Source organism: Elgaria multicarinata, chromosome 3 (assembly GCF_023053635.1).
Source record: "Elgaria multicarinata webbii isolate HBS135686 ecotype San Diego chromosome 3, rElgMul1.1.pri, whole genome shotgun sequence".
In the NCBI taxonomy this organism is placed as follows: Eukaryota; Metazoa; Chordata; class Lepidosauria; order Squamata; family Anguidae; genus Elgaria; species Elgaria multicarinata.
Window position 1 is genome coordinate 3729635 of NC_086173.1, and position 26977 is coordinate 3756611.

A 26977-nucleotide genomic window follows, 5' to 3' on the forward strand; every position below is an offset into this window, starting at 1 on the left:
GAACTGGGCATGTTTAGCCTGGAGAAGAGAAGATTGAGGGGAGACATGAGAGCACTCTTCAAATACTTAAAAGGTTGTCACACAGAGGAGGGCCAGAATGTCTTCTCGATCCTCCCAGAGTGCAGGACACGGAATAACGGGCTCAAGTTACAGGAAGCCAGATTCCGGCAGGACATCAGGAAACACTTCCTGACTGTTAGAGCAGTACGACAATGGAACCAGTTGCCTAGGGAGGTTGTGGGCTCTCCCACACTAGAGTCATTCAAGAGGCAGCTGGACAACCATCTGTCAGGGATGCTTTAGGGTGGATTCCTGCATTGAGCAGGGGGTTGGACTCAATGGCCTTGAAGGCCCCTTCCAATTCTGCTATTCTATGAAGTTCCCTCAGGGATAGTCTAGATACTGAAGGTTGGATAATTGGAGCGCAAAAATGAGGATGTATGCAGCCAATATAGTATTATTATCAACATTTTTTCTCTTGATTATTTTTATCGTGAATTTTTAACAAAATAAAAACCATATAATAATAATAATAATAATAATAATGACAACAAAATGAACATATGGAAGTACATACTTCAAAAGCCTCAGTTTCAAATATCTCTGCATTCTAAATGAAAAACGAAAAAGGGGTAGTAGTATCAATTACCGCATAAAGGTCCACAAAGGCAGATCAAATGTCTGTGCATAAGTCCACTTGTAAATGACGCCTGTACACCACTCTTTCAAATGTTGCTAATGTTGTTAAGTCTTCAATCCACTGCATTATAAGCAGCGTGTTTTTATTTTTCCAATGTTGTAGAATCAGTCTTTCGGCGGTCAAAAGGGTGTGAAAAATCCATTTACGTTGACCGTGCATTATCTTCCAAGATGCCGGTACGTAATTTAAGATAACATGCACATCCGAAAATATTAAAGTGCTTTCTAATACCAGATTTATGCGCCTGATGACTTCCTCCCAAAAGGAGGCGACTATTGGACATTTCCAGAAGAGATGAACGAAAGAAGTAGTAGCTGTATGACACCTCCAACAATTAGTTGATTTGGACAAACCTTTATTAAACAGATGCTGTGGTGTCCAATAGACCCGAAACAACCATTTTTGCTGGATAAAACGTAACCGGAGATCCACTGACGTAACAGACACCGATGCCAAAACAGTAGTCCATTGATTCAACAAAATAGGACATTCCAATTCCTTCTTCCATTCCTGAAGACCCATTGTATCGTATTTATTCACTAAGTATTTATAAACATGAATCGTGGGTCGATTCACTCGGTCAGCCTCAATAAGCAAGGGAGATTCTGAAGCAGTAAAACCCGCAGGGGCAAAATTTTATTCTTATTTTTATTTATTTACAGCATTCCCCCCCCCCCCCGCCCCACTCTTCAGCCAAAAGAGGCTCCCAGAGTTGCTTACTTATGTTAATAATAAAACAATTCCTGCTCTCAGGCTTACAGTCTAAAACACACGACACGAAAGGAAAAGGTATTGGAAGAGAGGTAAGAAAGAGCAGAAACATTTAAACATTTTAAACATTTTATAAAAAACAAACAAGCCTCGAGACATAAGATTTCATCATGCTAGAAAGTCTGCTTTGGGAATGGGATAGATGGACTGTACCACATGACATTCTGATTAACAAACTAGCTAAAAGTGGGCAGAAGCCACTTTTACAGAAGCCACTGACTGAAATTGGAGAGAAAGTTTTTAATCTACAACGAGATAATGATGCTTATTTCCTTGATCCCAATCTAAAATAATAAATACGAAACAATAAGATTTATACCACTGGATGTTTTCATCTGGCATGCACAGAAGGATGGACTTTAAAAAGCACCAAAACAACCAAAAATTTAACAAAACGCTAAAATCTAGAGAAAGAATCTCTAGATAAGCCTGGATCTTATCTCCTCTATAGTTTATTCTATTCATATATCTGATATATTCTTATCACATTAATTTTATTAGAGATACCCTTATTGACATTGTTCACACATAACACTAACCCATGGTTTATTTTAACTCATGGTTAACCCATGGTTTGATGCCCTATCTAGCAGATGATTAAAAAACGCGGTTCAGTTTCTCAATCCCTGGGTTGCTTGTTTCTCTCCTCGTTCGTTTGCACTCTCCTGCACCCCAAATATCTTTGCAGCATTGTAGTACTGGCATGTAGAGCAGGATGGGGGGGGGGGTTGGATTGATTATTTATTTATTTATTTACAGTTTATTTATTTACAGTTCTTGCTCTCTCTGTCACCTGGTAAAACAACAACACCGTGAACAACCCACAGTTCTGGATTTACACTTAACGACATTCCATAGTTTGAACAACCCAGACTTCACAACCCAACTTCTTGATCATTCCAGTGTGCAGGACACGGAATAATGGGCTCAAGTTACAGGAAACCAGATTCTGACTGGACATCAGGAAAAGCTTCCTGACTGTTAGAGAAGTATGACAATGAAACCAATGTCCATGCGAGGTGGCCCCATGGGTTTTCTTTCTGGGTTGTTCTTGGTTAACAAACCATGGTTAGCACAGCTGGGTTCACATATTATAATAACCCAGAATTCAACAACCCATGGGTTAGCATTATGTGTGAAGTAGGTCATCGTTTAACATATGTATTACATAAAAACTATTAAAATCAACTTGATAGAAAGTGGAAAAAAGAAATAATTCACAACTTTTTTTAGGATCAGGATTATTCCCTTAAGTGGCAGCCATACCGTATACAACAAAATGGGAAACCCCACAAAGGATCCCAAAAAACCAATGGGGTAAAAAGAAAAAAAGGTGTTTTATTCCTCCAAAATAAACATTTCCGAGGCATTGACAACCCCATGCTTTTCATACTCCAAAAAAAGAAAGAAAAAGAAGGAAGTATTACAAATTCCCAACTCTTCTGGTGATATTCAACTCCGTTCCGGCCTTCACACTGTACTTGCCTTCATATCAAAGAAGGTTGAAATAAGGCAGTCTGTCTGTCCACTTTTTTTATAAAAGACTAACTTGCTGCTTGTGCAGATATGTACATTCACCCCCCATCTAGTCAGAGCAGCTGGTGGCTGCTGCAGATTGGCAGAACTAGGCCCAATCCTGGAGAAAAAAAATCTCATGTCAGATGTCAACATGTCTTGAGTCTCCCACCCGTCGCAAAAAGCCAGAGAAACCTCCCAACAGCTTTCACACATCCGATGGAGCCTGGTGCCTCCAATGTCAGAGGGGGGCAGTGAATCCGCTCCAGGTTTCAACTAGAACCAGTGAGAACTCTAGTAGAGCTACCCAGTGGCCCTGGACAGCTCCATTAGAATTCTGACTGGTTCTAACTGAAACCCGGAGAGGATTCACTGACCCTCTGACATCAGAGCCAACAGCTTCCACTGCCTTACCTCTCTGGACAAGTTACTCAGTAGTTTTGTTGTGCTTTTCTTGGAGTGGTGTGGTAGATTAAGTGTTAAAAATAAAATAATTAAGCAGCAGGTGCGACTGCGACATACCTTCTTACAAAAAAACCGAAAACCTCTCAGCAGCAGAGGCATCCCCAAGCCTTCCAGAAACATGTATCGTTTTGCACAGAACAGGACATTCAAGACAGCCTCCCAACTGAGCTCCAACAGACGCCTCTGATTTCACGGCCTACAGAAACATTTCCTTTTAAAGGGACAGGATGCCAAGTTCCAAGTTAAGCACGCAGTGGGGCAGGAAACTGATGTCACAAAAATGTGTAAAAAAAAAAAGAAAAGAAAAAAGCAGAAGTCTTATCTAAACTCCTCGAACCCAGGAGAGAAACACATTGGTTTAAACATCTTTAAAAATAAACTCCGTGGAATCTGTAAGATCCTGTCTCAATTTACAAATAGAATAAGGAAAATTGTTGTAGTTGTTGTAGATCGCAAGCTGAATATGAGCCAACAGTGCGATACGGCTGCAAGAAAGGCAAATGCTATTTTGGGCTGCATTAATAGAAGTATAGCTTCCAAATCGCGTGAGGTACTGGTTCCTCTCTATTCGGCCCTGGTTAGGCCTCATCTAGAATATTGTGTCCAGTTCTGGGCTCCACAATTCAAGAAGGACGCAGACAAGCTGGAGCGTGTTCAGAGGAGGGCAACCAGGATGATCAGGGGTCTGGAAACAAAGCCCTCTGAAGAGAGACTGAAAGAACTGGGCATGTTTAGCCTGGAGAAGAGAAGATGGAGGGGAGACATGATTGTGTTGTTTATTCGTTCAGTCGCTTCCGACTCTTCGTGACTTCATGGACCAGCCCACGCCAGAGCTTTCTGTCGGCTGTCGCCACCCCTAGCTCCCCCAAGGTCAAGTCTGTCACCTCCAGAATATCATCCTTCCATCTTGCCCTTGGTCGGCCCCTCTTCCTTTTGCCGTCCACTTTCCCTAGCATCAGCCTCTTCTCCAGGGTATCCTGTCTTCTCATTATGTGGCCAAAGTACTTCAGTTTTGCCTTTAATACCATTCCCTCAAGTGAACAGTCTGGCTTTATTTCCTGGAGTATGGACTGGTTTGATCTTCTTGCAGTCCAAGGCACCAAGGAGACATGACAGCACTCTTCAAATACTTAAAAGGTTGTCACACAGAGGAGGGCCAGGATCTCTTCTCGATCCTCCCAGAGTGCAGGACACGGAATAACGGGCTCAAGTTAAAGGAAGCCAGATTCCAGCTGGACATCAGGAAAAACTTCCTGACTGTTAGAGCAGTACGACAATGGAATCAGTTACCTAGGGAGGTTGTGGGCTCTTCCACACTGGAGGCATTCAAGAGGCAGCTGGACAACCATCTGTCAGGGATGCTTTAGTGTGGATTCCTGCATTGAGCAGGGGATTGGACTTGATGGCCTTGTAGGCCCCTTCCAACTCTGCTATTCTATGATTCTAAGCAGGAAAACACAGGAGGCTTGCAACAGAGACACACACTGAGGAATGTGAATGGTCTTGCTGTAGTTGTAATCTACATTTGCAGTATCCTGTCTTTCTGCTTAAACTGATTCAGCAAAAGTGGCTCCAGCCAAGCTAAATTCTCCGGTCTGAGGCATCATGCTAGAATGCTTGGGAGAGAATAAATAAATTAAATAGCCTTGTGCAAAAAAAAGGGGCAAAGAGGGAGTTGTGTGGAATGCCTCCGGCCCTTTACCAAGAAAGCAGCAGACGAAATAGAAACAGTGGGTGTTTCTAACCTGCTCTGATCTCAAAAGAAAGTTATCCAAGGTCCTGTCCATGTTAGGCAGGTGTGAATAAAGGAAGCCCAAATTATGATCACCACGACCACTCCACACATTTATACATACATATTATACATGCATACAGAGCCAATTTTTTTACTGCCAGGCTATTGACACTATTCACCCTGGTAGCTCCATAAGCCGGAATCAACACACAGAAAAATATGATGAACCAGACAATACACAGGAAACACTCCCTCTACAATGGTGTCCCCTGCTCCTGGCCAGAACTTTCCTCATTGTTCCAAAACAGGAGCAGCAACAGCAACCGTTTTAGAAATAGCAAGTGCTGGGAAGATGATGGTGAGGGCCCAATCCTTAACAGCAGAACTATTTAGGGAGGTCTGTCAGGCACACACTTTCCTGAGGAGCACTTAAAATCTACAATTATTTTTGAAATATTACATATAATTACAACAAACACTTAAAATACACTATATTCCTCACCACACACAGTTCAATATTGAATATATCCAAGAGTTATTGACTATTGCTGTGAATATCTTCCCCTTTGCCATCCTGAAAGAGTACAGATAATGAACGTTGCTTTTCATCAACTGAGAATTTGCCCCCATGGTTTTCAACAGTGCTTGGTTCAAAGAGGATTTATGCCTAAAAACAAGGAAGAGGAAATATCCCATATATAACTTCACCTCCAGATACATCCCTGCCTATGACTTTTGCTCTCGCCACACTACTGCCAAGCTCCACACTCTTAGGTATCAAAGGTCTCCGATTCCCTCAAAAAAACCCAACCCCTAATAATAATAATAATAATAATAATAATAATTCTTACCCACCTCTCCATTTGGATCGAGGCGGGGAAAAATCAGTAAGTATAAAATACATAAAATACTGATTAAAAACATAGTATACATTGTTAAAACATCCAAAAAGCATACCTTTCCCCCTTGCTGCCCCTTATACCTGAAACTGCCTCCCAGACACCTGCACAACGCAGCCACCTCTCACGTTTTGTTCACTTCCTCAAAACACACCTTTCCTGTAAAGCCTTTAGCACAACATCACAAGCCTTTGGCCATGCTGGCCTGGGAATGATGGGAATTGCAGTCCAACACATCTGGAGGGCACCAGGTTGTGGAAGGCTGGAGAGGGGGCACACCTGTTGCAGCTGCAGATCTGTAGCTGAAATACATATTCTTTTCCTGATTTATTATTCCTTTAATTTATGATTTCCGTGGTTTCCTCCATTTCCCTGCCCTTTCTCTGTTGTCTTCCCAGTATTGAATTTTAGATTATACTCCGGGGAAAGGGCAGCCTGCATATGGACAGTGCTACATAATTATGACTGATGATGATGATAAATTAACCAGAATGTAACTAGCTCAATTCAGGGAACTGTAGGCATAAAAGCATTGAAAAAGCTAATCACAAAACTTCGTATCAGATACGATATTGGGGGCAGGAGAGACACATTTTCTAACATTGCCAAGAATAATTTTTGGCATTTGATGAGGCAACTGAAACGAAAAGCAAACACACTTCTGCAATTTTGTTATGAACTCAGTGCCTCCAGACTTAAATTCAGACAGCGCACTGAGTGTAGTGGGCTGAGTAAACTTCCTCACACACACCCTGTCACTTCACTGATCTGAATCACCTACCCACTGACACATTTCCCAGCTTCCACTCTCAGCTTCCTCTAAGACACTCCAAATTATTTATTTATTTTTATTTATTAAAACATGTGTATCTGGCCCTACATCATTGGGATCTCAGGGCAGCGTACAGATAAAAATCAAACAGTATAAAACAATAAAAAGTACACAGCTAAAACCGTATTAAACCATTAAACCAGTAGAAAATTTAAAGGCAATAAAAACAATTAAACCTACGCACAGCTTTAGGCAAATTTAGCCCTCAAAAGCTTTGATAAAAAGCCACGTTTTAATTTGGTGCTGAAACGAAATCAGCGTTGGCACCAGACAGACATGAGTCTCCTGCATTCAGGGTCCAATTGGTTCTTAGAAGGAAAAGAGCCACCCAAAACTAAAAGCCGGCCTGGAAATCATACTTTCATTCCTAGCAATGTCTTTTTTCCTAGATGCACCCACAGGTCAAACTGCAGCTCCTTGGTGATGAAGGAATGGCATTTTTACACATGGCCAACGGTTCTCGATTATTTCACAGGTAACAGAGCTGAGCCCCTAGCGTTTAAAGAAAAAAAAGGCTGTGGAGATTAAACCCTCACCATAGCACCCCACGTTCCCCAACTCCCCAGCCCAGAATCTTAACTTTGACTTATAGATACAGATTTAATTAATAAAGTACCTTCAAGGGACTCAATGGAGCATACATGATTTCCACCACTACCATTTTATCCTCACAACAACCCTGTGAGGTCGATTAGGCTGAAAGAGTGTCTGGTTCAAGGTTGCACAGTGAGTTTCACGGCTGAGTGGGGATTTGAAATTGGGTTTTCCCAGTCCTGGTACAAAATTCTTAACTATGACACCAACTTTGCTCAACCCGATACCCTCCAGCTATTTTGATCTGTAACTCCCAGCATTCTTGACCACTGCCCATGCTGGCTGTGGCTGATGGGAACTGAAATCCCATCAGCCCTGTGAAGGGCTCAGGTTTGAAGAAGGAAGCATTATATACACCTATTTATTGCATTTATATCCTGCCTTTATTCCCAAGGCAGCTTATATGGTCCTCCTCCATTTTATCCACCTATAGCACTGTATAAATAATATTTCCCTACAGCCCAGGATTAAATGTTTTCAAATTTGGATGTGATTGATTTATCCATTATATACACTCAGGCTTTAACCGCTGTGGTTAAAGCCATGGTTTAACGTAGTGGTTCCCAAACTTTTTCAGGTCACCGCCCCCTTGGTTCCACAAACTCATGCTCAATGCCCCCTTACCCTACACTATAAAAATCATTATTCAGAATAGCGGTTTTCAACGACCCACTAAGGAAGATAAGAACAATAAAATTCAAAACAGTAACAATTAATTGAATATTTTTTCAAAATGCATTTTTTAGTTTATTCAATTAAACATAATTGATGAATTTGATCAAAGTCTGAAAGTCATTAAGCAAGAATATTAGATATCGCCTTTAGTAACTAGGGTAGAGTGATGGATGGGCTTGATGAAGTGATACCACTGAGTCTTAAATCACCACGTTTAGTAATCTGGAGTCGATTTCTTTGTTTGGAGAGAAGCAGGCAGACCACACTAAAACCACATTCCACCAAATAGGATGTTGGAAATGCTACCTGGAGTTTCTGAACCACTCTCCATGGTGCAGGAGAGCGATCTATGGAAAAGACCACCTTGAGCGCCCCCCTGTGCAATCCCACCGCCCACTTTGGGAACCACTGTCTTCTGAACGGGCCCACAACGGCTTGTTTCCAAATAAAAGCGCATAGACTCCGGCTGTCAGGTGCTGAGAACGCAACCTGCGCTATCAAGAAGGGGGCAGCTTCTGGGGAAATTCCACCGGGCCCTTCGCATCTGGATTTGAAGGCGCGCCTCCATTTGCAGCAAACCTCCGTTCCAGGCTAGCGGAATGCACAAGCTTCCGAGAACAACAGTTTGGAGCGTACCTTATTTCAGCGACGTAGGCGGATGGGTTCGAGAGGCCGTTAAAGCGGGCAGGGCAGGTTCCCAGGCGAGCCTGGAGAAAAGGTGGCGCAGACGGCGCGGCTGCCACGCGTAATCTCCGCCCCGATCAGGCAAGCCGCGCGGGCGACTTCCCACTCCCGGTGGCCCTTTCCCAGGGCGAAGAACACCCGACGCCGACGCCCCACCTGGCCACCGCGCCGCGGCCGGTTTTGCCCGTCGAGCCCACGCGACGGCGCTTGGGCTGGGGCTTCCCCGGGCAGGGCAAGGCAGGGCGCGTGTGCCTCGCCTGGCCTGGCCTTGCTTCGCTTCCTCCTCCACCTGCGGCCCCAACAGGTCTGCGCCAGTCAGGCTCCTCGGCCCTCCCCGTTTCGCCCATTCCTACAACACCCGCTCTGGCGGCTCCTCCCCAACTCCGGCTGCGCCTCACCGGCAAGCGTGCCCCGCCGCGTTGGGGCCAATGCCGCCGCCGCCGCGTCCTCACTCCTTGGCGGGGAGCGAAGGGAGGGGGCTGAAAAGTGGGTGAAGAGCAGGCCGCGCAGACGGCAACGCTTTCCGACGTCAGGGGGGCCTAATACTAGGGTGACCCTATGGAAAGGAGGACCGGGCTCCTGTATCTTTAACGGTTGTATTGAAAAGGGAATTTCAGCAGGTGTCGTTTGTATGCATGTTGCACCTGGTGGAATTCCCTCTTCATCACACCAGTTAAAGCTGCAGGTGCCCTGCCCTCTTTTAAATCTGGTCAATCTAGAATAGCTCCTGCACCTTTAACTATTGTGATGAAGAAGGAATTTCACCAGGTTCTCCGTATATACAAATGACACCTGCTGAAATTCCCTTTTCTATGCGATTGTTAAAGATGCAGGAGCCCTGCCCTCCTTTTCATATGGTCACCCTAGGATGACCATATGAAAAGGAGGACAGGGCTCCTGTATCTTTAACAGTTGTATCGAAAAGGGAATTTCAGCAGGTGTCGTTTGTATGCATGTTGCACCTGGTGGAATTCCGTCTTCATCACACCAGTTAAAGCTGCAGGTGCCCTGCCCTCTTTTAAATCTGGTCAATCTAGAATAGCTCCTGCACCTTTAACTATTGTGATGAAGAAGGAATTTCACCAGGTTCTCCATATATACAAATGACACCTGCTGAAATTCCCTTTTCTATGCGATTGTTAAAGATGCAGGAGCCCTGTCCTCCTTTTCATAGGGTCACCCTACAAATACTAATATATATATAAGGTGCCTAAAAGCACACAACTACCCAAACGAACTAGTGAAGAGAGATGATTAATCATCTCTCTTCACTAGTGGTTTGGGTAGTGTGCTTTTAGGCACCTTATATATATTAGTCATTTAAAAGCTACTGCCTTCTATTTATTTGTGCACCCTACAAGTACCCCAACCCTGCAAAATGCGGTCCCAATTTGGTTTCCCGCCCGCCTTTTCAGCCGCAGTGTTTTTCAACTGTGGTTAAGCATTAATTCAATTATTTGCAGGATACACACACGCACACCTCTTTATATTAAGATTCCCGAGCGGTGAATATTTTTTTATTAAAGAAGAATCAGAATACGGAATTAAAACACTATACCAATATGTGCCCAGTCAGTCAGGGAAGGCTAAGAGTGCAATCCTATGCCGGGGGGGGGGGGAGGGAGGCTGGAGGGCTCCCAGCATTCTTCAGACAGCTGGAGAATGCTGAGAGTGGGGGGGGGGGGGTTCTGGTGAAACATGCATAGGATTGCACCCTAAGTAAGCACTCACTCCTCTTCCTCCTTTCCTGACTCAACGAAATTTGAGAATAATAAATGTATTTCTTACCCACCTCTCCCTCTGGATCAAGGCAGGGAACAACTCCAAATACAAAAAAAAAATAATCAAATACATAAAACTGATTAAAAACATATAAAATGAATATATTAAAAGGCATCTCAACATTCGACTGGGTAGGCCTGCTGGAAAAGTTCAGTTTTTATGGCTTTCTTAAATTTGGGAGGACTGTTAAGCTGACAAATATCTCCTTGCAAACAACCTTCTATTTTGGGCCCTTTGCTTTTTATTAATCATTAGGACAGATTTTTGCTTCCGCTAAGTTAAATAACTTACTTATTATTACCATGTGATGGTTGTTTAACTTTGTGGAAGGTCAGGGAGAGTGGGTTTGAGTTATGTTACTCCCAACCTACCAACTGAAGACCAGTGGCACTGGATTAAGGTATGTGGGGTTGAGGAGGAATTGTTAGTAAATCAATGCCGTATCCTCCAACTTGGCCCTATTCATATGAGTACCAGGGAGTTCCAATTACCTGTCCCTGGTAGCACATCAACGCAATTTTGCCTTAGGGATCACTTTAGGGTGACCATATGGAAAGGAGGACAGGGCTCCTGTATCTTTAACAGTTGTACTGAAAAGGGAATTTCAGCAGGTGTCATTTGTATATACGGGGAACCTGGTGAAATTCCCTCTTCATCACAACAGTTAAAGCTGCAGGTGCCCTGTCCTCTTTTAAATCTGATCACTCTAGTATAGTTCCTGCACCTTTAACTGTTGTGATGAAGAGGGAATTCCATCAGGTTCCCCATCTATACAAATGACACCTGCTGAAATTCCCTTTTCAATACAACTGTTAAAGATACAGGAGCCCTGTCTGTTGAGTCCTGGACTGGACTCTGATTTTCCTTTTTCCATATTTCTGGACTGATCTGCAAATCCTGGATAAAGTGTGGAGTCAGCAAAAGACAATCACTGAAAGGTCAATTTTGCAGATGATTACTGAACTTTTCATATGGTCACCCTAGCTCACTTATTAAAGTTTTGTTAGTGTGCACAGGTGATCTTTCAGTCATCTTTGGGCCCTTATATCTTGAAGAGTGACACATTCTTGCCTATTGAGAACAGTACACCTTGCATGTAAATGTGCACAAAAGGCCAGTGAGTTCCTTGCCCCAAATCTGATGACTGAGAAACATGTAGAGTGTTTCTAAACATGTTTACTCAAGAATAACTCCATCTTAATTCACTGGAATGTGCTCTCTAGGAAGCGAACTTCAGACTACAACCTTACAAATGACTTACAGTTGCACCCAGTGCTAACAGGCAGATTCCTTGTCAAGAATGTGCTAACGGTATGTTTTCAACTGCATTTCTCCCCTACCAATAAGAGCCGAAGGCCACTGAGGCTTATACCATTCACTCTGGTGAAAGGGATGAAAATGAGTTTTAAGCTAGGACAACCCATATTACTGCTAGCTTTGAACTTTTAAAATTGTGTATCCGATTTTGCTCTTGCCTGTAAAAGTGGATATTCTGCAGCCCACATTCCCAAACCTGATTAAAAAAATCAACTATAAGATTAAGCAACTTCCGGCCTTACATGGAGTTGAAATATCCCCAAGATGTCCAAAGCCATGTTTAACTCAAATCTTGATCCTATCTGGACCTATCCGTCTTTCACAGAGGCCACTGCTATCACAAGCACTGATTCACTCCACCTCGCCCCTTCATGTGATTATATCCACTCATGTCTTATACTTATGGTGGTGACTCAGCCCTGGAGAATGCCTTAGCCTGGATACTTTTTTTAAACAAATCTTTACTGGGTTTGATGCCTTCCATTAAGAACAAGTTACTTTTGATCTTTTCAGTGGCAAACTGCCAATTTATTTATTTTTTGCAACTACTACATTTGGCACAGCAGCAGCAAGAGCGCAGCCTATAGGAGGATTTATAATATGGGCCAAAGATGTGGGACATGTGCCTTTTGCAAACAGTCTGGTTTCTTAGAGAATTCATCCATGTTTAAGAGGCAGTAGAACAACATTCCAGCACAGTCGGTATTTCCCAACTCTAAGCATGCTTTAGACTGAGTTTGATTTAACAGCAGTTAACTATGCTTTCAATGGGCCTGACAATGCGCTAAGCCGTGGTTAGGCCACTAATTCTTTTGCAGTAAATGTTTAGTGAGTGTGTTTAAACCGTGGTTATGTAGCCAGCATGGTTAGGAATGGTTTACATGAAATGCTAAGCCACGGTTCACACAACGCTACGGTGACCCTATGAAAAGGAGGACGGGGCTCCTGTATCTTTAACAGTTGCATATAAAAGGGAATTTCAGCAGGTGTCATTTGTATATATGGAGAACCTGGTGAAATTCCCTCTTCATCACAAACATTAAAGGTGCAGGAGCTATACTAGAGTGACCAGATTTAACAGAGGGCAGGGCACCTGCAGCTTTAACTGTTATGATGAAGAGGAAATTTCACCAGGTTCCCCCTATATACAAATAACACCTGCTGAAATTCCCTTTTCAGTACAACTGTTAAAGATACAAGAGCCCTGTCCTCCTTTCCATATGGTCACCCTAAAGTGATCCCTAAGGCAAAATTGCGTTGATGTGAATTGCTATCTCTTAAATTGAAATGGCATATCTGTTGGAATCATAGGAATGCGAGGAATGAGGACATCTTCACCTTTGAAAGGTCCTGTCAAGATTGTTGCTCCTATGACCTATAAGAGCAAATAGGAGAGAACATGCAAATAGGAGAGAAGGCAGAGGCAGTGGATTGGCCTACTGGTTGGCGATGTCACAATGATCAAAAAAGAACCCTAAAGGCAACCACGCCTTTTTTGTACATATTTTCACCACCATTACCTTTTCTAGTACAGATGTCACAATGATCAGCAGGACTGGTTTTGAGGGGGCCTATTTCTTCGATTTTAAGACAAACTTTTGTCCCCATATAGAACATAGTTACATAACAACGCTCGCGTATTCGAATGCAACGTTGTGTCAAAATTTCAAAGCAATCGGTGAAGAACTTTCGGAGATATAACGTCTGTTTCGAACGAACATTTACATTTTTATTTATATAGATTGCAAGAATAAGTAATAATCAATTTTTGGATTATCTTTCGCAAATTCACAAGAAAATATTATGGCACACAAATCATTTTGAACTAAAGGGCACTCATTATAATGCACACCTCCGCCATTGGCAACACAACATTAAAACAGCTAATTTGTATAAAATCGTGACCCTCAAAGGTCAGTACCGTGCCCCTCTGAGGTCTGCACCCTAGGCGGTTGCTTAGTTGGCCTAATGGTAGCACCGGCCCTGGGTCCGCCAAAGCTCTGAGCCTCCAGGCTCTGCTTCAACTGTGTCTCCAACTTGTCCTTGAGGCTGTCACCAAGCTGCCATGAGGCCTCTACGTGCTGCTGGTTCTGCTGCTTCAAGGCCTCCGCTCTCCACTCGTGCGCAGATACACCTTGGCTCACAGTTCCTCTTCCAGGAAACACCAGTCCCACTTCAATGACCAGTGTTATGCTCCTGCACGCCAGTCCTGGGAGGAGTGAACTTGCCAGGGCTTCAGCACTTGCTTGGACCTCAGTTTCTTAGATGCTGAAGACTTATGGTGTTTCTTTTATGAAGTTTTATTTACACTCCATTTAGCATCAAGGCAAACCCTGCTTCCTCCTCAGCTGCTGAGCAGATCTCTTTGCAAGCCAAAAGCTGCTCTTCTTTTGTGTCAGGTTCAGTCTTCCCCAGATTCATTTCCTCCTAGCCCCTCAGGCCTTGTAGGACAAAAGGTTGCCCGTTTAGGAATTACAGTGTGGCTGAGTTCCAAGGACACTCTAAACTGGGGTGGGGGTAGAGTAATAGGAACAGAATGGGAAACCTTTGATTAGAGTCCGAACTCAGCCTCTGTGTGTGTGTGTGTGTGTGTGTGTGTGTGTAGGTGTAGGGGCATCCTTAATCCCTTTTACTCGGAGACACTGTGCTATAAGAGGTCCCTGGAGGTAATTAAGACTGACCCCAACACATAGCAATACAGACAACTGGAGACTGACTGAGGAATCTGCCAGCCAGGCTGTGAGCTTATTGATGTTACCCAGTTGGACAATGCCCTCTGGGAAATCCACCCCCACCCTGTAGTTTACGACCCTGTTCTTAGTAGTAGCAAGGGCAAAACAAATCTTTGTGTTTTCACTGGCCCAAGCAGTTGTATGACACTATCCATGCTAGTCGGGTGCAGTTTGCCTTCTAAAAATATTGCTGTTCTACACTGGTTGCTTGTGCATAGCTTGCCCAGCTGGGTCTTGCAAGCCAAAGAATTTGAAATTCATCCAAAGGAACAAACAATTTACACATCCCAAGAGTCAGCACTGAAAGCTCTCTCGCTGGAGGTCTCTAACTGACAACACTGCAATTCATGGAGAAGTGTGACCTCTGGTGGATGCATCTGGTTAAAAAGAGAACAGTGGGATAGACCCTTGTTATCTTTTTACTACCTTGTTGTTGTTTATTCGTTCAGTCGTTTCCGACTCTTTATGACTTCATGGACCAGCCCACGCCAGAGCTTTCTGTCGGCCGTAGCCACCCCTAGCTCCCCCAAGGTCAAGTCTGTCACCTCCAGAATATCATCCCTCCATCTTGCCCTTGGTCGGCCCCTCTTCCTTTTGCCTTCCACTTTCCCTAGCATCAGCCTCTTCTCCAGGGTGTCCTGTCTTCTCATTATGTGGCCAAAGTACTTCAGTTTTGCCTTTAATACCATTCCCTCAAGTGAGCAGTCTGGCTTGATTTCCTGGAGTATGGACTGGTTTGATCTTCTTGCAGTCCACGGCACTCTCAGAATTTTCCTCCAACACCACAGTTCAAAAGCATCTATCTTCCTTCGCTCAGCCTTCCTTATGGTCCAGCTCTCGCAGCCATAGGCTACTACGGGGAATACCATTGCTTTAACTATGCGGACCTTTGTTGTCAGTGTGGTGTCTCTGCTCTTAACTATTTTATCCAGATTTGTCATTGCTCTCCTCCCAAGAAGTAAACGTCTTCTGATTTCCTGGCTGCAGTCAGCGTCTGCAGTAATCTTTGCGCCCAGAAATACAAAGTCTGTCACTGCCTCCACGTTTTCTCCCTCTATTTGCCAGTTATCAATCAAGCTAGTTGCTAGAATCTTGGTTTTTTTGAGGTTTAACTGCAACCCAGCTTTTGCACTTTCTTCTTTCACCTTTGTCATAAGGCTCCTCAGCTCCTCCTCGCTTTCAGCCATCAAAGTGGTGTCATCTGCATATCTGAAGTTGTTAATGTTTCTTCCTGCAATTTTAACTCCAGCCTTGGATTCGTCAAGCCCAGCACGTCGCATGATGTGTTCTGCACCTTATATGCTGATTTTCATGGAAAGCTAAGCATACGTATCTCTTACAAATACCACTGGCAGCACAAAGTCAAATCTTGGTTCTAGAATAGATTATACAGCAAGGTGTCTTAGAAAGCCATTTTCTCCACTTGCAAGACCCACAGGCTAAGTGTCATGGGCAGAATCTACCCTATTTCTTCAATTCTAAGACACACTTTTTCCCCCATATAAACATCTCTAAAAACAGGGTGTGTCTTAGAATCGCGGGTGCGATTATTAGTCTTAGAATCAAAGCTTTTTTTTCTGTTGGTGGTACTGAAATTAGTGTGTGTCTTACAATCGATGGCATCTTACAATCGAAGAAATACAGTATATTGTATTTGTTTTGTTTTCCAGGCACCATTATATCAGTATGCAATTCACACATGAATGAATGAAGTATGCATTCACACATGAATGAAACCAGGGGCTTATCTATACGGCTTGCTTACCCCGACTTAAATGCGCATATCCACGTTTCAGGACACATGACGCAGCCGTCTATTTGCCGTAGCACCAGTTTTTTAAAGCGCAAATGCGCATATTCGCATTCGCGATTTACCGCGACTTTTCGATCACGTTAGAGTTTGCACCCCGTTATGGCTATGTGTCTTTGGGGAAGTTAAATCCCATTTTGACATGTGGGCAGAGCTTTGAGCGTTCCCAATTTCCCACCAATTGGCTGCCTCGTTCCTTCGCGCCATTTTTAGTTTGAATTCTCTGATTCTGCGGAGCTCCGCAGAGAAAGCTTATTAAAACAAAGAGGGGAAATGGGCATCCTTCTCTGCTGCCTCGTTCCTTTCCCTCCCCCCGCTCATGGTTTCTCTGTTATATGAATCTGCCGAGCTCCGCATATAAAATGTATAGTTTCCATCGTCTCTACTCCGTAGCATCATATATGTGCATGTGCGCATTTATAACTGCACTATAAAAAAAAATTCAGGAAATAAATTGCTGTTGCTGCTGCAGTGTGACGTCTTTACCTAGATTTGGATCAAGGAAAATTCTGGTTTATATTTAATGAGGGCCAGGACATTATCCTCTGTATGTATAATGTGACCAAGTGCCACATACCAGCGCATAGCATTGTAATTGCAGGAAAAGTAGGAGGAACTTGAAATTGGTAGGAACTTGGTTTCATGCATGCCCAGAGAGCTCTGGCTATTGGGCGGTATAGAAATGTAATAAATAAATAAAATAAATAAATAAAATCCACTCCGGGTTTTGGTCAGAACCAGTTCCAACGAAACCCGGGGTGGATTCACTGCCCCACTGATATAGGAGCCACTAGACTCCACTGCCTCGTACTTAGGTTCTTGGGCAAGTTAACTTACTTTTAGTCTCACCAGTTTGCCTTCTGGGAGTTGAGCATTTTGTGATCACCCTTGCGCACCATGGCAGCCATTTTGTGAACGGGCAACCCCACTTCACCCACGGCAGCCATTTTGTGAACTCATAACACTCAAAATTCTAAATATGCTTTCCAACCCAAAAAGGCGGGGGACCCCTGGGATAAACAAAGTGAAAATAGAAAAGGGAATATTAACATTCAGAGTTCTCTTATCCAAATAATGTCCTTACATGCCTGTGACATATACACAAGGTTGCAACCAAAACCCTCCTTCGATACCAAGGATTCAACCAAAAGGCTCACATAATAAAATAGTGGATGTCTGTACGAGAATCTGTGCTAATGTTAGCATCCAATTTTACAGATGCTTTAGGGATCGGTAGCATCTGTAGCTGCTGGAAAAAAACTTGGAGGAAAATCAAGGGTGAAAGGAATCTCGGCTCAGTATTTTCACATACTATCCCCAAAGCACCTAGCTCTTAATAGACTTCAGGATTCCTATAGCAAGCAGAACAGAACTCTGGTAAACAACATAAATTCTGCAAGGTCTGACCACCTATTTTAGATTGCCTACTCCAGGGCATGGTTGGGGGCCCAAACCTCAGTAGGGCCCCACTGACAACAGCTCCCCTGGCACTGCTGTGCCTCTACACCAGGGGTCCCCAACCCCCGGGCCACGGACTGGCACCGGTCCGTGGCCTGTTAAGAACCGGGCCGCGCAGGTGAGCTGCTTTCACCCCACCCCCACCCCAGCGTACCTGGGCACGGGGCGCCATCTCGCCTGCCCAGCCAAAGCGAAGCCAGGACATTGGAGTGGGGAGGCGGGGGGGGGGCTTCCCAAAACCATCCCCTCAAACACACACACACCCAGTCCGTAGAAAAATTGTCTTCCACGAAACCGGTCCCTGGTGCCAAAAAGGTTGGGGACCGCTGCTCTACACCATTGCTTGTTCACTTGCCTTTCTCTCTGCCCCAGACAGCTGTGGTAATAAGAAGGGGAGCAATAGAGGGGGGGTTGGACTCGATGGCCTTATAGGCCCCTTCCAACTCTACTATTCTATGGTTCTATGTCACTGCCTTTTAACTTTCGTATTTCCTGGGAGTTCTTCCTCAGTCTGCTCTATAACACTACTTCTCTCCAGGGTCATGTGTGAAGTTTTAATCTCTCTAATATTTCCCCTTATTTTACCAAACTGGACTACAAACGTTCCAGCAGCTTTATTCCCTGATCAGCTGAATGTTTAAATCACAAACCCTGCGATCATACTAACTGGGCGCATCAGCATCAGAGGTTCTAACACCAGACACAATATACAAGATAAACTTTTTGCCACAAGATGGCAAAGTTGAACAGGACTACACTTACCGTATTTCTTCGATTGTAAGACGCCATCGATTGTAAGACGCACACTAATTTCAGTACCACCAACAGGGGAAAAAACACCTAAGACACACCCGCGATTCTAAGACACACCCCATTTTTAGAGATGTTTATGTGGGGGGAAAAGTGTGTCTTAGAATCAAAGAAATAGGGTAACTGTGAGCCTGAAAGCTCCATCCGACAAGCGTTTTACTGCACACTTGTTACTGAGCACTCACAAATTACTCACGTCGTCTACCTCTCATGCGCCTTCTGCCCCTTATTGTGCCACACACGAAAAAACCTCATTAAGTCCGGTTGCTGCTCTCTCCTACCAGACTGAATGGGACTAATTACTTCATGTTTTCAGGAAGCGATGTGGGAGCGGTGAAGGGAGCCGTGCATTTGACTAGATGTGATGGAGCTTTCAGAGCATCATCACACAGGGGGAAATCGTGTTTGCTTACCGTTGCTTCTCCGCCAGCCGCGCGTTTGTCCCTCATTACTTCCTCTTTTGAAAGAGGAAGTAAACAACGTGCACATGGTCCATTCAGTGGGCCATTTTGATCCTGCTGCTTCTCCTGCACACAGCAGGAGATAGCAGCCACTTCCATCTTTAAAAGTAAGTCGGACTTACTGGGATGTTTTTTTGTCCCGCAAAGAAGGCTAGAAGGGGCGGAAGGCGCACGGGAAGCAGATGATGTCATGAGAGGGACCCACGAAAATCCGTGAGTGCCCAGTAATGAGTGTGCAATAAAACACTTGTCTGATGGAGCTCTTAAAAGCACTTTTGCTACTTTTCACCCCAACTTAACTATTCTAGACATAGTGGTATAGCAACACAGTGGTGCTACTACAGCTGGACCCAGCGGCTGCGGTCCAGAGCCTCGCAGCGCCTCCCCACCATGGTGTCCTGGAGACTGGCTGGTGATGGGAGCAGTAGCAAACAGATCCAGTGTCACCACCTGGGCCAGCACAGACATGCTGGGGCCAACCCTCCACTTACTCACCAGTCCCTACTAGACATTTTGTTCCCTCTCCTCTGAGATCCTGTCTTCCCATCTCCCTCTCTAGACGTACATTCTCAGACACACATGCACAGACTCTTCCATAAATGCTCAGCCCGTGCAATCCCAGAGAGAAGCCACTGCAGAGGCCACCAGTGAGGGAGGAAGCAGCAGCCAGGCACCTCTCCATCGTGCCTGGGTCCAGCTCCAGCTGAGAGCCCCCTCCCTCCTGCTACCAACTGTCTCTGGAGAGGCCACCAGTGAGGGAGGAAGCAGCAGCCAGGCACCTCTCCACCGTGCCTGGGTCCAGCTCCAGCTGAGAGCCCCCTCCCTCCTGCTGCCAACTGTCACTGCTGAACTTTGCAACTAAGATTGTAGTGCCTGAATTTGCTTTCCTTTCCCCCCCCTCCTCCTCCTCCCTCCCAATCCCCTTTCCTTTTGTGTCATGTCTTTTAGATTGTAAGCCTGTGGGCAGGGACTGTCAAGAAATACTTTTGTAAGCCGCCATGAGAGCCTTTTTGGGCTGAATGGCGGCATAAAAATCCTTAAATAAATAAAAAATAAAAATAAATATTACTTTGTCTTGCAGTCTTCTTTTAAACAACTCCGCAGCCCATCAGAGTTACAATTGTATATATTGTTTGAATTTTGGGGGGTTCTGTTGTCAAAATTCAAAATATATCCCATCAATATTGAGAGGAGGATGTGAATTCTGCCAAAAATGATGAATAAGAACAATGGGCAGAAAAAGAGGAAGCACCATGGAAAGAATTGCAACAGAGGGTCATTATTGCAGACATACTGTCTGACGCAGCTTCCAAGTTCTAAGAGCGCTTCCCGCTTCATGCAGAAGCTGGGTTGTTCCAGCGTTCTTTTTCATTGTTGTTTTATCATAGTAGCCATGTGAATAGCAGGCACGCATCCTAAAACATGCACTGGGCATGTGCCAGGGATCTGTGGCCAATTTTAGCCTCTTGATACATGATGTTTAAGGACGTTTTCTTGGGCAAGGTTCACTACACTACAAAGAATATGAACTTTATAACACTTTACCTCCGTTTTTCCATGAAAGGGAGGTATGGAGATATAATACCGTAATGCTTGAATTTCTGCCATCTGTGAAGAGACAGATTTGACATGTATAAGTTATGTACCAAAGAAATCTACTAGAGTGTTAATGCTGTTAGCCTCCATTTATGTTAATTTTTTATGTGTGTGCAAATAAGAGTATTCTGTCAAGAGCTGAACTGGTCGAAATTAAAGGAACAAGGGAACTCAGATTAGGAGAGTCCAGTATGGTCTCTGTTATGGCAAACACAGTGCCTTAAGACTAAAAGAAAGAATTTTTTGTTTATTAGTAAGTAATAGTGTCTCTCAGTATCATTTCCGTACAAAAACAGCCAATTTACTGAAAGTGTGATAGAACGAAGGTTTATAATTAAGAGGGGGCACATTGTCAGGTCAGGAACCATGTACAGCCTTATGCAGTAGTATCTCTTACTAGCATTCCCATAGACAAAGTGCCAAGCCTTAAAAATATGTTAAAATTATTGTATCTAATAACAAAAAAGGCGTCAAAGAGTTCATTTTAGTTTTCTATGTTTATTCTTTATGACTATTGCACTATATCTATGTTTAGCACTACATATCAGTATCTCTTATCTATTCAGTATGGTTTATCTTTCTCAGCTGCCGACACACAGCATGCCCATATAATGAAAAACGGACATGTTCCTATGAAAGGAATTATGCTATGTTAAGTTTAAGAAAGGAAAAGGCTTGCGTAGTCATTAAAATTGTGTGTGTGGCTATCTCAAGGCTAAACAGAGGAAGACTATCTGTGAGCAATTACCTTGAGATAGAAGCTGTACTGGGAACCTTGCCAGGATTCTCTAAGATATCATGGTGTTAATGATATGAATATACCAAAGATCCTTGAGGCTGGGTTAGCCTAGGGTGACCAACTGTCAGGATTTCCCCGGATTTGTCCTGGTTTTTGTTGTTTCCATGGTGTCAGGGGGGATTTTCTGTAATTTTCAATAATGTCCTGGAACGACACACCTTCCTCTTTAAGGCTGCTATTAGCATGGCAGGAGGGAATGACATGCTTTCTTGAGGCACGTCGTTCCCCCACCCCGAGCTCCAATTGAGGTCTTAAAGGGGAAAGTGGGTCATTCGTGGACATTATAGAAAAGGCCCCAATTGGAGTGGATGGTGGTGGTGCAGAATGAAATCCTTTCCCCTCCTCCACTCCAATTGGGTTCTTTAAGGTGGCGGGAGAATAACGTACTTTCTGCAGGACTCAGAAAGCTGCTTCCCCACACGCACACTAGGTGTCCTCTTTTTTGGTTTCCCAAATATGGTCACCCTAGGTTAGCCTAATCACAGCTGTATGTAATATAGATAAAAAACTGTGTATATGTGTATAGCTTTTGTCACTCTGCACAATGACACGGAACTGTAAAGAAGTCTGAAGCTAATAAACTTACTCTGCTAAGTAAGACCAGCATTGTGAGCTGTGTTTCTGAGCACAAACAGAATTCCCAAGGAAAAGTTCTGGCCCCAACATGCTATACTGACGATGTAAAAGAATTCATTAACAGAAACCACAAGTAATTAAAATCTTTGAGAAATGTCATGTTTATAATTCTAAATGCGGGTGTTGTATGTTCGATTATATTGAAATGGTATTTGTATTATATTTTAATTGTAGCTCCTGGCGAAGGATCTCAGGGCCCGAAACGTCCGTTGAGCCTCCTTGAATTTTTGAATAAAAACAATTTATTTTGACAAATAGCAGCCTACATTTATCATCTTGTTTAGCACCAGAGCTAGCCTCTTATTCCACACCCTAAGTTGTGTAGGCCATCATAGGTCATAGCGGGAATTTGAATTGTGCCAGGAAAGAGACTGTTTTAACAAAGGAATCACATAATTTCTATAACTGGTTCCGGCCAGCAGAAGTTTCCAAACACTTTTCAAAGGCAACTCCAGGTAAAGCACGTTACAACAATCCAAACATTCACCCAATGGCTGTATAATTGTCTGTACATAGGGGAGATTAAAGTATGCTAGTGGTTGAATACTCCGCATTAAGTAATAATGTGTACACACATCATGTGCCCTAGAAAAATTGCCCTCTTCTTAAAAACTTGAACATGTAAGGCATAAGCACCAGAATATTTTGACATGGTAAAGCTGCTTAATTAGGTGTTTGTATGGCGAAACTGCATGCTCTTTAGGATCTGAAGGCAAGGCCCTTGATGATGTTTGGGACGGGGGAGAGGGCCTTTTCTGTGGCTTCATCCAGACTGTGGAATTCCTTGTCTCGGTAGATTTGTTTGGCCTTCTCTCTCCTGACCTTCCAGCTTTTATTGAGGACATCTTTGCTTCTGACATGGTGGCCTGAATCATTTTAATGTAGTTCAGTAGACGTCTGTATAAAATGTTTACCCTGGTGTATGTGTATTTTTTAAAAAACATTGCATTGTTTTATGATTTTACTGACATTAATTGTATCTATAGCACTCAAGGCAGCTTGATGTTGTCAGCATTATTTTAATGTTGTAAGCATTAATATTCTATTGTAATTGCATTAGAAGTGTGGGGTATGCATCAAGCTTTCCTACATGAGGCATTTATTGTGCGCTTGTGTTTCCTTAGTCATGGTTATTAAGGGTTCTTTAGATGACATCATGATCCTCCAGTTTCTCTTCTGTTTTTTTACAAGTACTTTTCCAGATTTTTTTTAGCGTGTATTATACTATGGAGTATTATTTCTGATAGCAAAAAAAGAAAGTATTTCTATAGTGCAATATTCCTCTTTAGCACAGCACCACCTAGAGGTTATGTAGCAAAAAAGTAGGAAAGGAAAAGTTCTTTGTGTAGAGCTCGGATCTCAATTTTGTGACAAAGCCGAAAGTAGATACAGCGATTAACAGCCTTGTGTAGAAAAGCTGATTATCTAAAATAAATAAATAAGCTATGTAGTCTTGTGAGAGCTCCAATGTGTGTCCAGGCTGTAAATTGCAATGTTCTGGTCAGTATATACTTTCTAACAGTTATATTGATAAAGTATCAGAAATGTGTTAAAGTATTAAGAAGACTAGCTACATGGCCTCACTATATCACCACCATGTTAGAGTAGCTAAATATAGGTTGCACCTCTCTATGTACCAGCTCAATCCAGAATTTCAGTTGGAGCACCTAAGGAACATAGGAATTGTAGGTGAAAACATCCAGAGGGCCACAAGTTGTTCACTCCTGATAAACTGTGGAACTCCATCCCACAAGAGGACTATCTGGCATGCTTGTCTTCTGCCGAGCAGTGAAGATATAGTTATTTCAGCAGGCATTTCAGTTGTTTATTCATTCGGAATTCGGCTACTACTTTTTATTTTTTTTGTTTGCCTTGTTTTTATTTTGTAATTTAGCTGCTTTCTTAAGGTCTTTCTGGAAAAAAGCAGGACAAAAATATTTAAATAAAATAAAGGTAACTTGCCCCTGAGTACCTCAAAGCTTCAGTCCACCAAAACTAGCTCCAGTCTCCTGAATGTTTATGGCAATGTGTGCTCTGCAAACAGAGACAGCTCAGTCATGTTGTACCCCCCAAATGTGTCACCACCTGAGACTAGGGTGACCCTATGAAAAGGAGGACAGGGCTCCTGCATCTTTAACAGTTGTATTGAAAAGGGAATTTCAGCAGGTGTCGTTTGTAATATATGGAGAACCTGGTGAAATGTCCTCTTCATCACACCAGTTAAAGCTGCAGGTGCCCTGCCCTCTTTTAAATCTGGTCACTCTAGTATAGCTCCTGCAGCTTTAACTGCTGTGATGAAGATGGAATTCCACCAGGTTCTCCATGTATACCAATGACACCTATTGAAATTCCCTTTTCTATGCAACTGTTAAAGATGCAGGAGCCCTGTCCTCCTTTTCATATGGTTACCCTACCTGAGACAGACCACCTCATCCTGCTAAATAGCATGGCTAGCTCTGCCTACTGTCGGTAGTAGGCCTTTAGCACGAGGGTTACATGATATGTCCATCCTCCTTCCCAGCAAAGGATTAAGCAAATGCTTCTCAATTCGTGTGTGTTTTAATTTGGCACCTCCTCCTCCTTCTCAGGGGTGGGGTGAGGAAGCTCCCCAGCCCCCACACCGGCCCTTTTCTTTGTGGTCTGATGTCAGTTGCAAAAGAGGAAGCTGTTGCCTGGGGCTGTGTTTCCCAGCCGTGTAGAAGGCTAGTGCCCTTGCTGGTAGCAGAAAGTGACTCTTAGAGCAACCTGAGCCGTGACTTGGCCTGGGGGGGCCGGGTGTGGAAATGGAACTGTGGAAGCAGTGTGCCCACTGGCTTATCCAGTGCCGGGTGCTGCCCCCGAATCACAGAGTGACCTTGGAGGGTGCCCAAGTATGTGATTTAGCCCAGGCCTTGCGTGATGGTGTTCTTCTCTGCCAGCTTCTCAACAACCTCTTGCCTCATGCTGTCAATTTACGGGAGATCAATCTGCGCCCTCAAATGTCCCAGGTGAGTGAAGAGGCGAGTGGGCGGAGGAGTATTATCTGAGTAGCAGTTCATTAGAGGTTAATGTCCTCCATTGCAGGGAGAAAGGGAGGGAACCGTACAGCCTCGCCAGGCAACCTTTCATGGAGCTCATGAAACCATGGCTAGTCACTGAAGGGATTCACAGCTTCTGGGGAGAGAGAAAGACAGAGGTTGGGATTTTTCCAACATGTTCATAGGGATGGTAAGGTGGAGAGAGTCAGGCATCAGAGAATCCAGTCAGCATAAATATTTAACAGCAAAGAAATCAAGGTGGAAGATAAGAAGCTCAGCGGTGATCGCATGGTCAATATCTGTGAGCTATAATAGTGGGAGAGGAGCATGAGATTTGGTGGCACACCGGGCACCAGCGGGAGCATGGAATCCAATTGGGCTGTACTTGTAGGGTTGAGTTTGGGAGCAAAATGGTTAACAAGCCTCTGAGGAAGTAACTGCAGTGTGATCGTATATGTGTGTGGGTGGGGAGTGTTGGTCTCCTGCTTGTAGCTGCTGTGCGAAGCAGGGGCAAGGAGTGGTTTATTAAGGTGCACAGATGTGTAGATTTCGCTTTGAGTGTGGGTTGGGGAGTGGGGGTGGATACTACACTGTCTCTACCAGCAGGCAAAGAAGGGGTGGTATTTGCTGTTGGAAATGAAGAGGAAGAGCCGTAAGGGGTTCTGCAAGAGTGATGGAGGCCATACCTACGTAATGGCAAGAGCCTAACTTGAAGCCCAGGGGGCATGACCAGGCACATCCATGTTAAGTCAAGCCTGGAAAGGCAGCCTGCCCACGTGCTCTGAGAGAGGCTCAAGTTTTAAGATGACAAGAGATGAGAACATATACTGGGCTCTGCCAAGATTTGAGGGGCGTAAATCTAGACTACCACTTTTGAAAACTAAGCTAGCGATGAACAAATCCACCAGTTTCATTTTCTCCCTCATTTTTTTAAAAAATCTCAACTTTCTACTTTGTTTATGAAGTAATTTGTGGATTTGGGTAAGTTTTTATCAAAACATGAACTAAACCAGTGGTTCCGAAAGTGGGCGGTAGCACCCCCTTGGGGGTGGTGGGATTGCATGGGGGGCGTTAAGAGGCAAGGGGGCGGCAGGGGAGGGGGGGCGCTCGAGGTGGTCTTTTCCGTACCAGGAGTTTTGGTTTGAAATGTTTGAAATTTGAAATGTTGCATTTGAACCTTGGACTGAAAGACATTCAATATCCCCCCGCTTTAGGAGATGCAGTTTTAACTTTTCAAACATTTTCTTCTCAAATACAACACTCTGAAATTTGCTCTGTTTATAAAGGTAGAGGGTTCATATTTCTGAGGGCCTTTTCAAATGACAAAATGCATGAGAAGTTCAAAAGCTATTAGCTAGGATACCCAAGCAAAGCGTTCTGTGTTCAGAGGGATTGTTAAGGCACCAGGAAGGTCATTGTACCCCTGCTTGCAAACTTTCCAGACTCATTTGGCTAGCTGCTGTTGAAAACAAAATGGGTTCTTAGCCTGATCCAGAAAGACAGGGGTCCCCAACCCCCGGGCCATGGACCGGTCCCGGTCCGTGGCCTGTTAGGAACCGGGCCACGCAGGTGAGCTATTTTCACACCACCACCCCAGCATACCTGGGCACGGAGCGGCATCTCGCCTGCCCAGCCGAAGCGAAGCCAGGGCGCTGGAGTGGGGGCGGGGGCGGGGGGGGCTTCCCAAAA

General features: G+C 44.0%; 2 protein-coding genes across 3 annotated transcripts in view; one reads left to right on the top strand and one right to left on the bottom strand.

The window, feature by feature from the left end:
* Positions 1–8905, bottom strand: part of SH2D3A (SH2 domain containing 3A) — a 35714-nt gene extending 26809 nt beyond the window's left edge. The window contains exon 1 of one of the 2 annotated variants that reach the window (XM_063119105.1): positions 8823–8905. Coding sequence is in view for 1 of the 2 variants with exons in the window: in XM_063119104.1 (XP_062975174.1) it covers positions 3509–3571 (63 nt within the window). In the remaining variant the exon portion in view is untranslated. Of the gene's footprint in view, positions 1–3508; positions 3674–8822 lie in introns of those variants that run through there. The other variant, XM_063119104.1, reaches the window with a different exon arrangement.
* A 16149-nt stretch (positions 8906–25054) lies between these two features.
* VAV1 (vav guanine nucleotide exchange factor 1) overlaps positions 25055–26977 on the top strand; it is a 111508-nt gene continuing 109585 nt past the window's right edge. The window contains exon 1 of the mRNA XM_063119102.1: positions 25055–25258. Within this exon, the coding sequence (XP_062975172.1) occupies positions 25055–25258 (204 nt within the window). The remainder of the gene's footprint in view (positions 25259–26977) is intronic.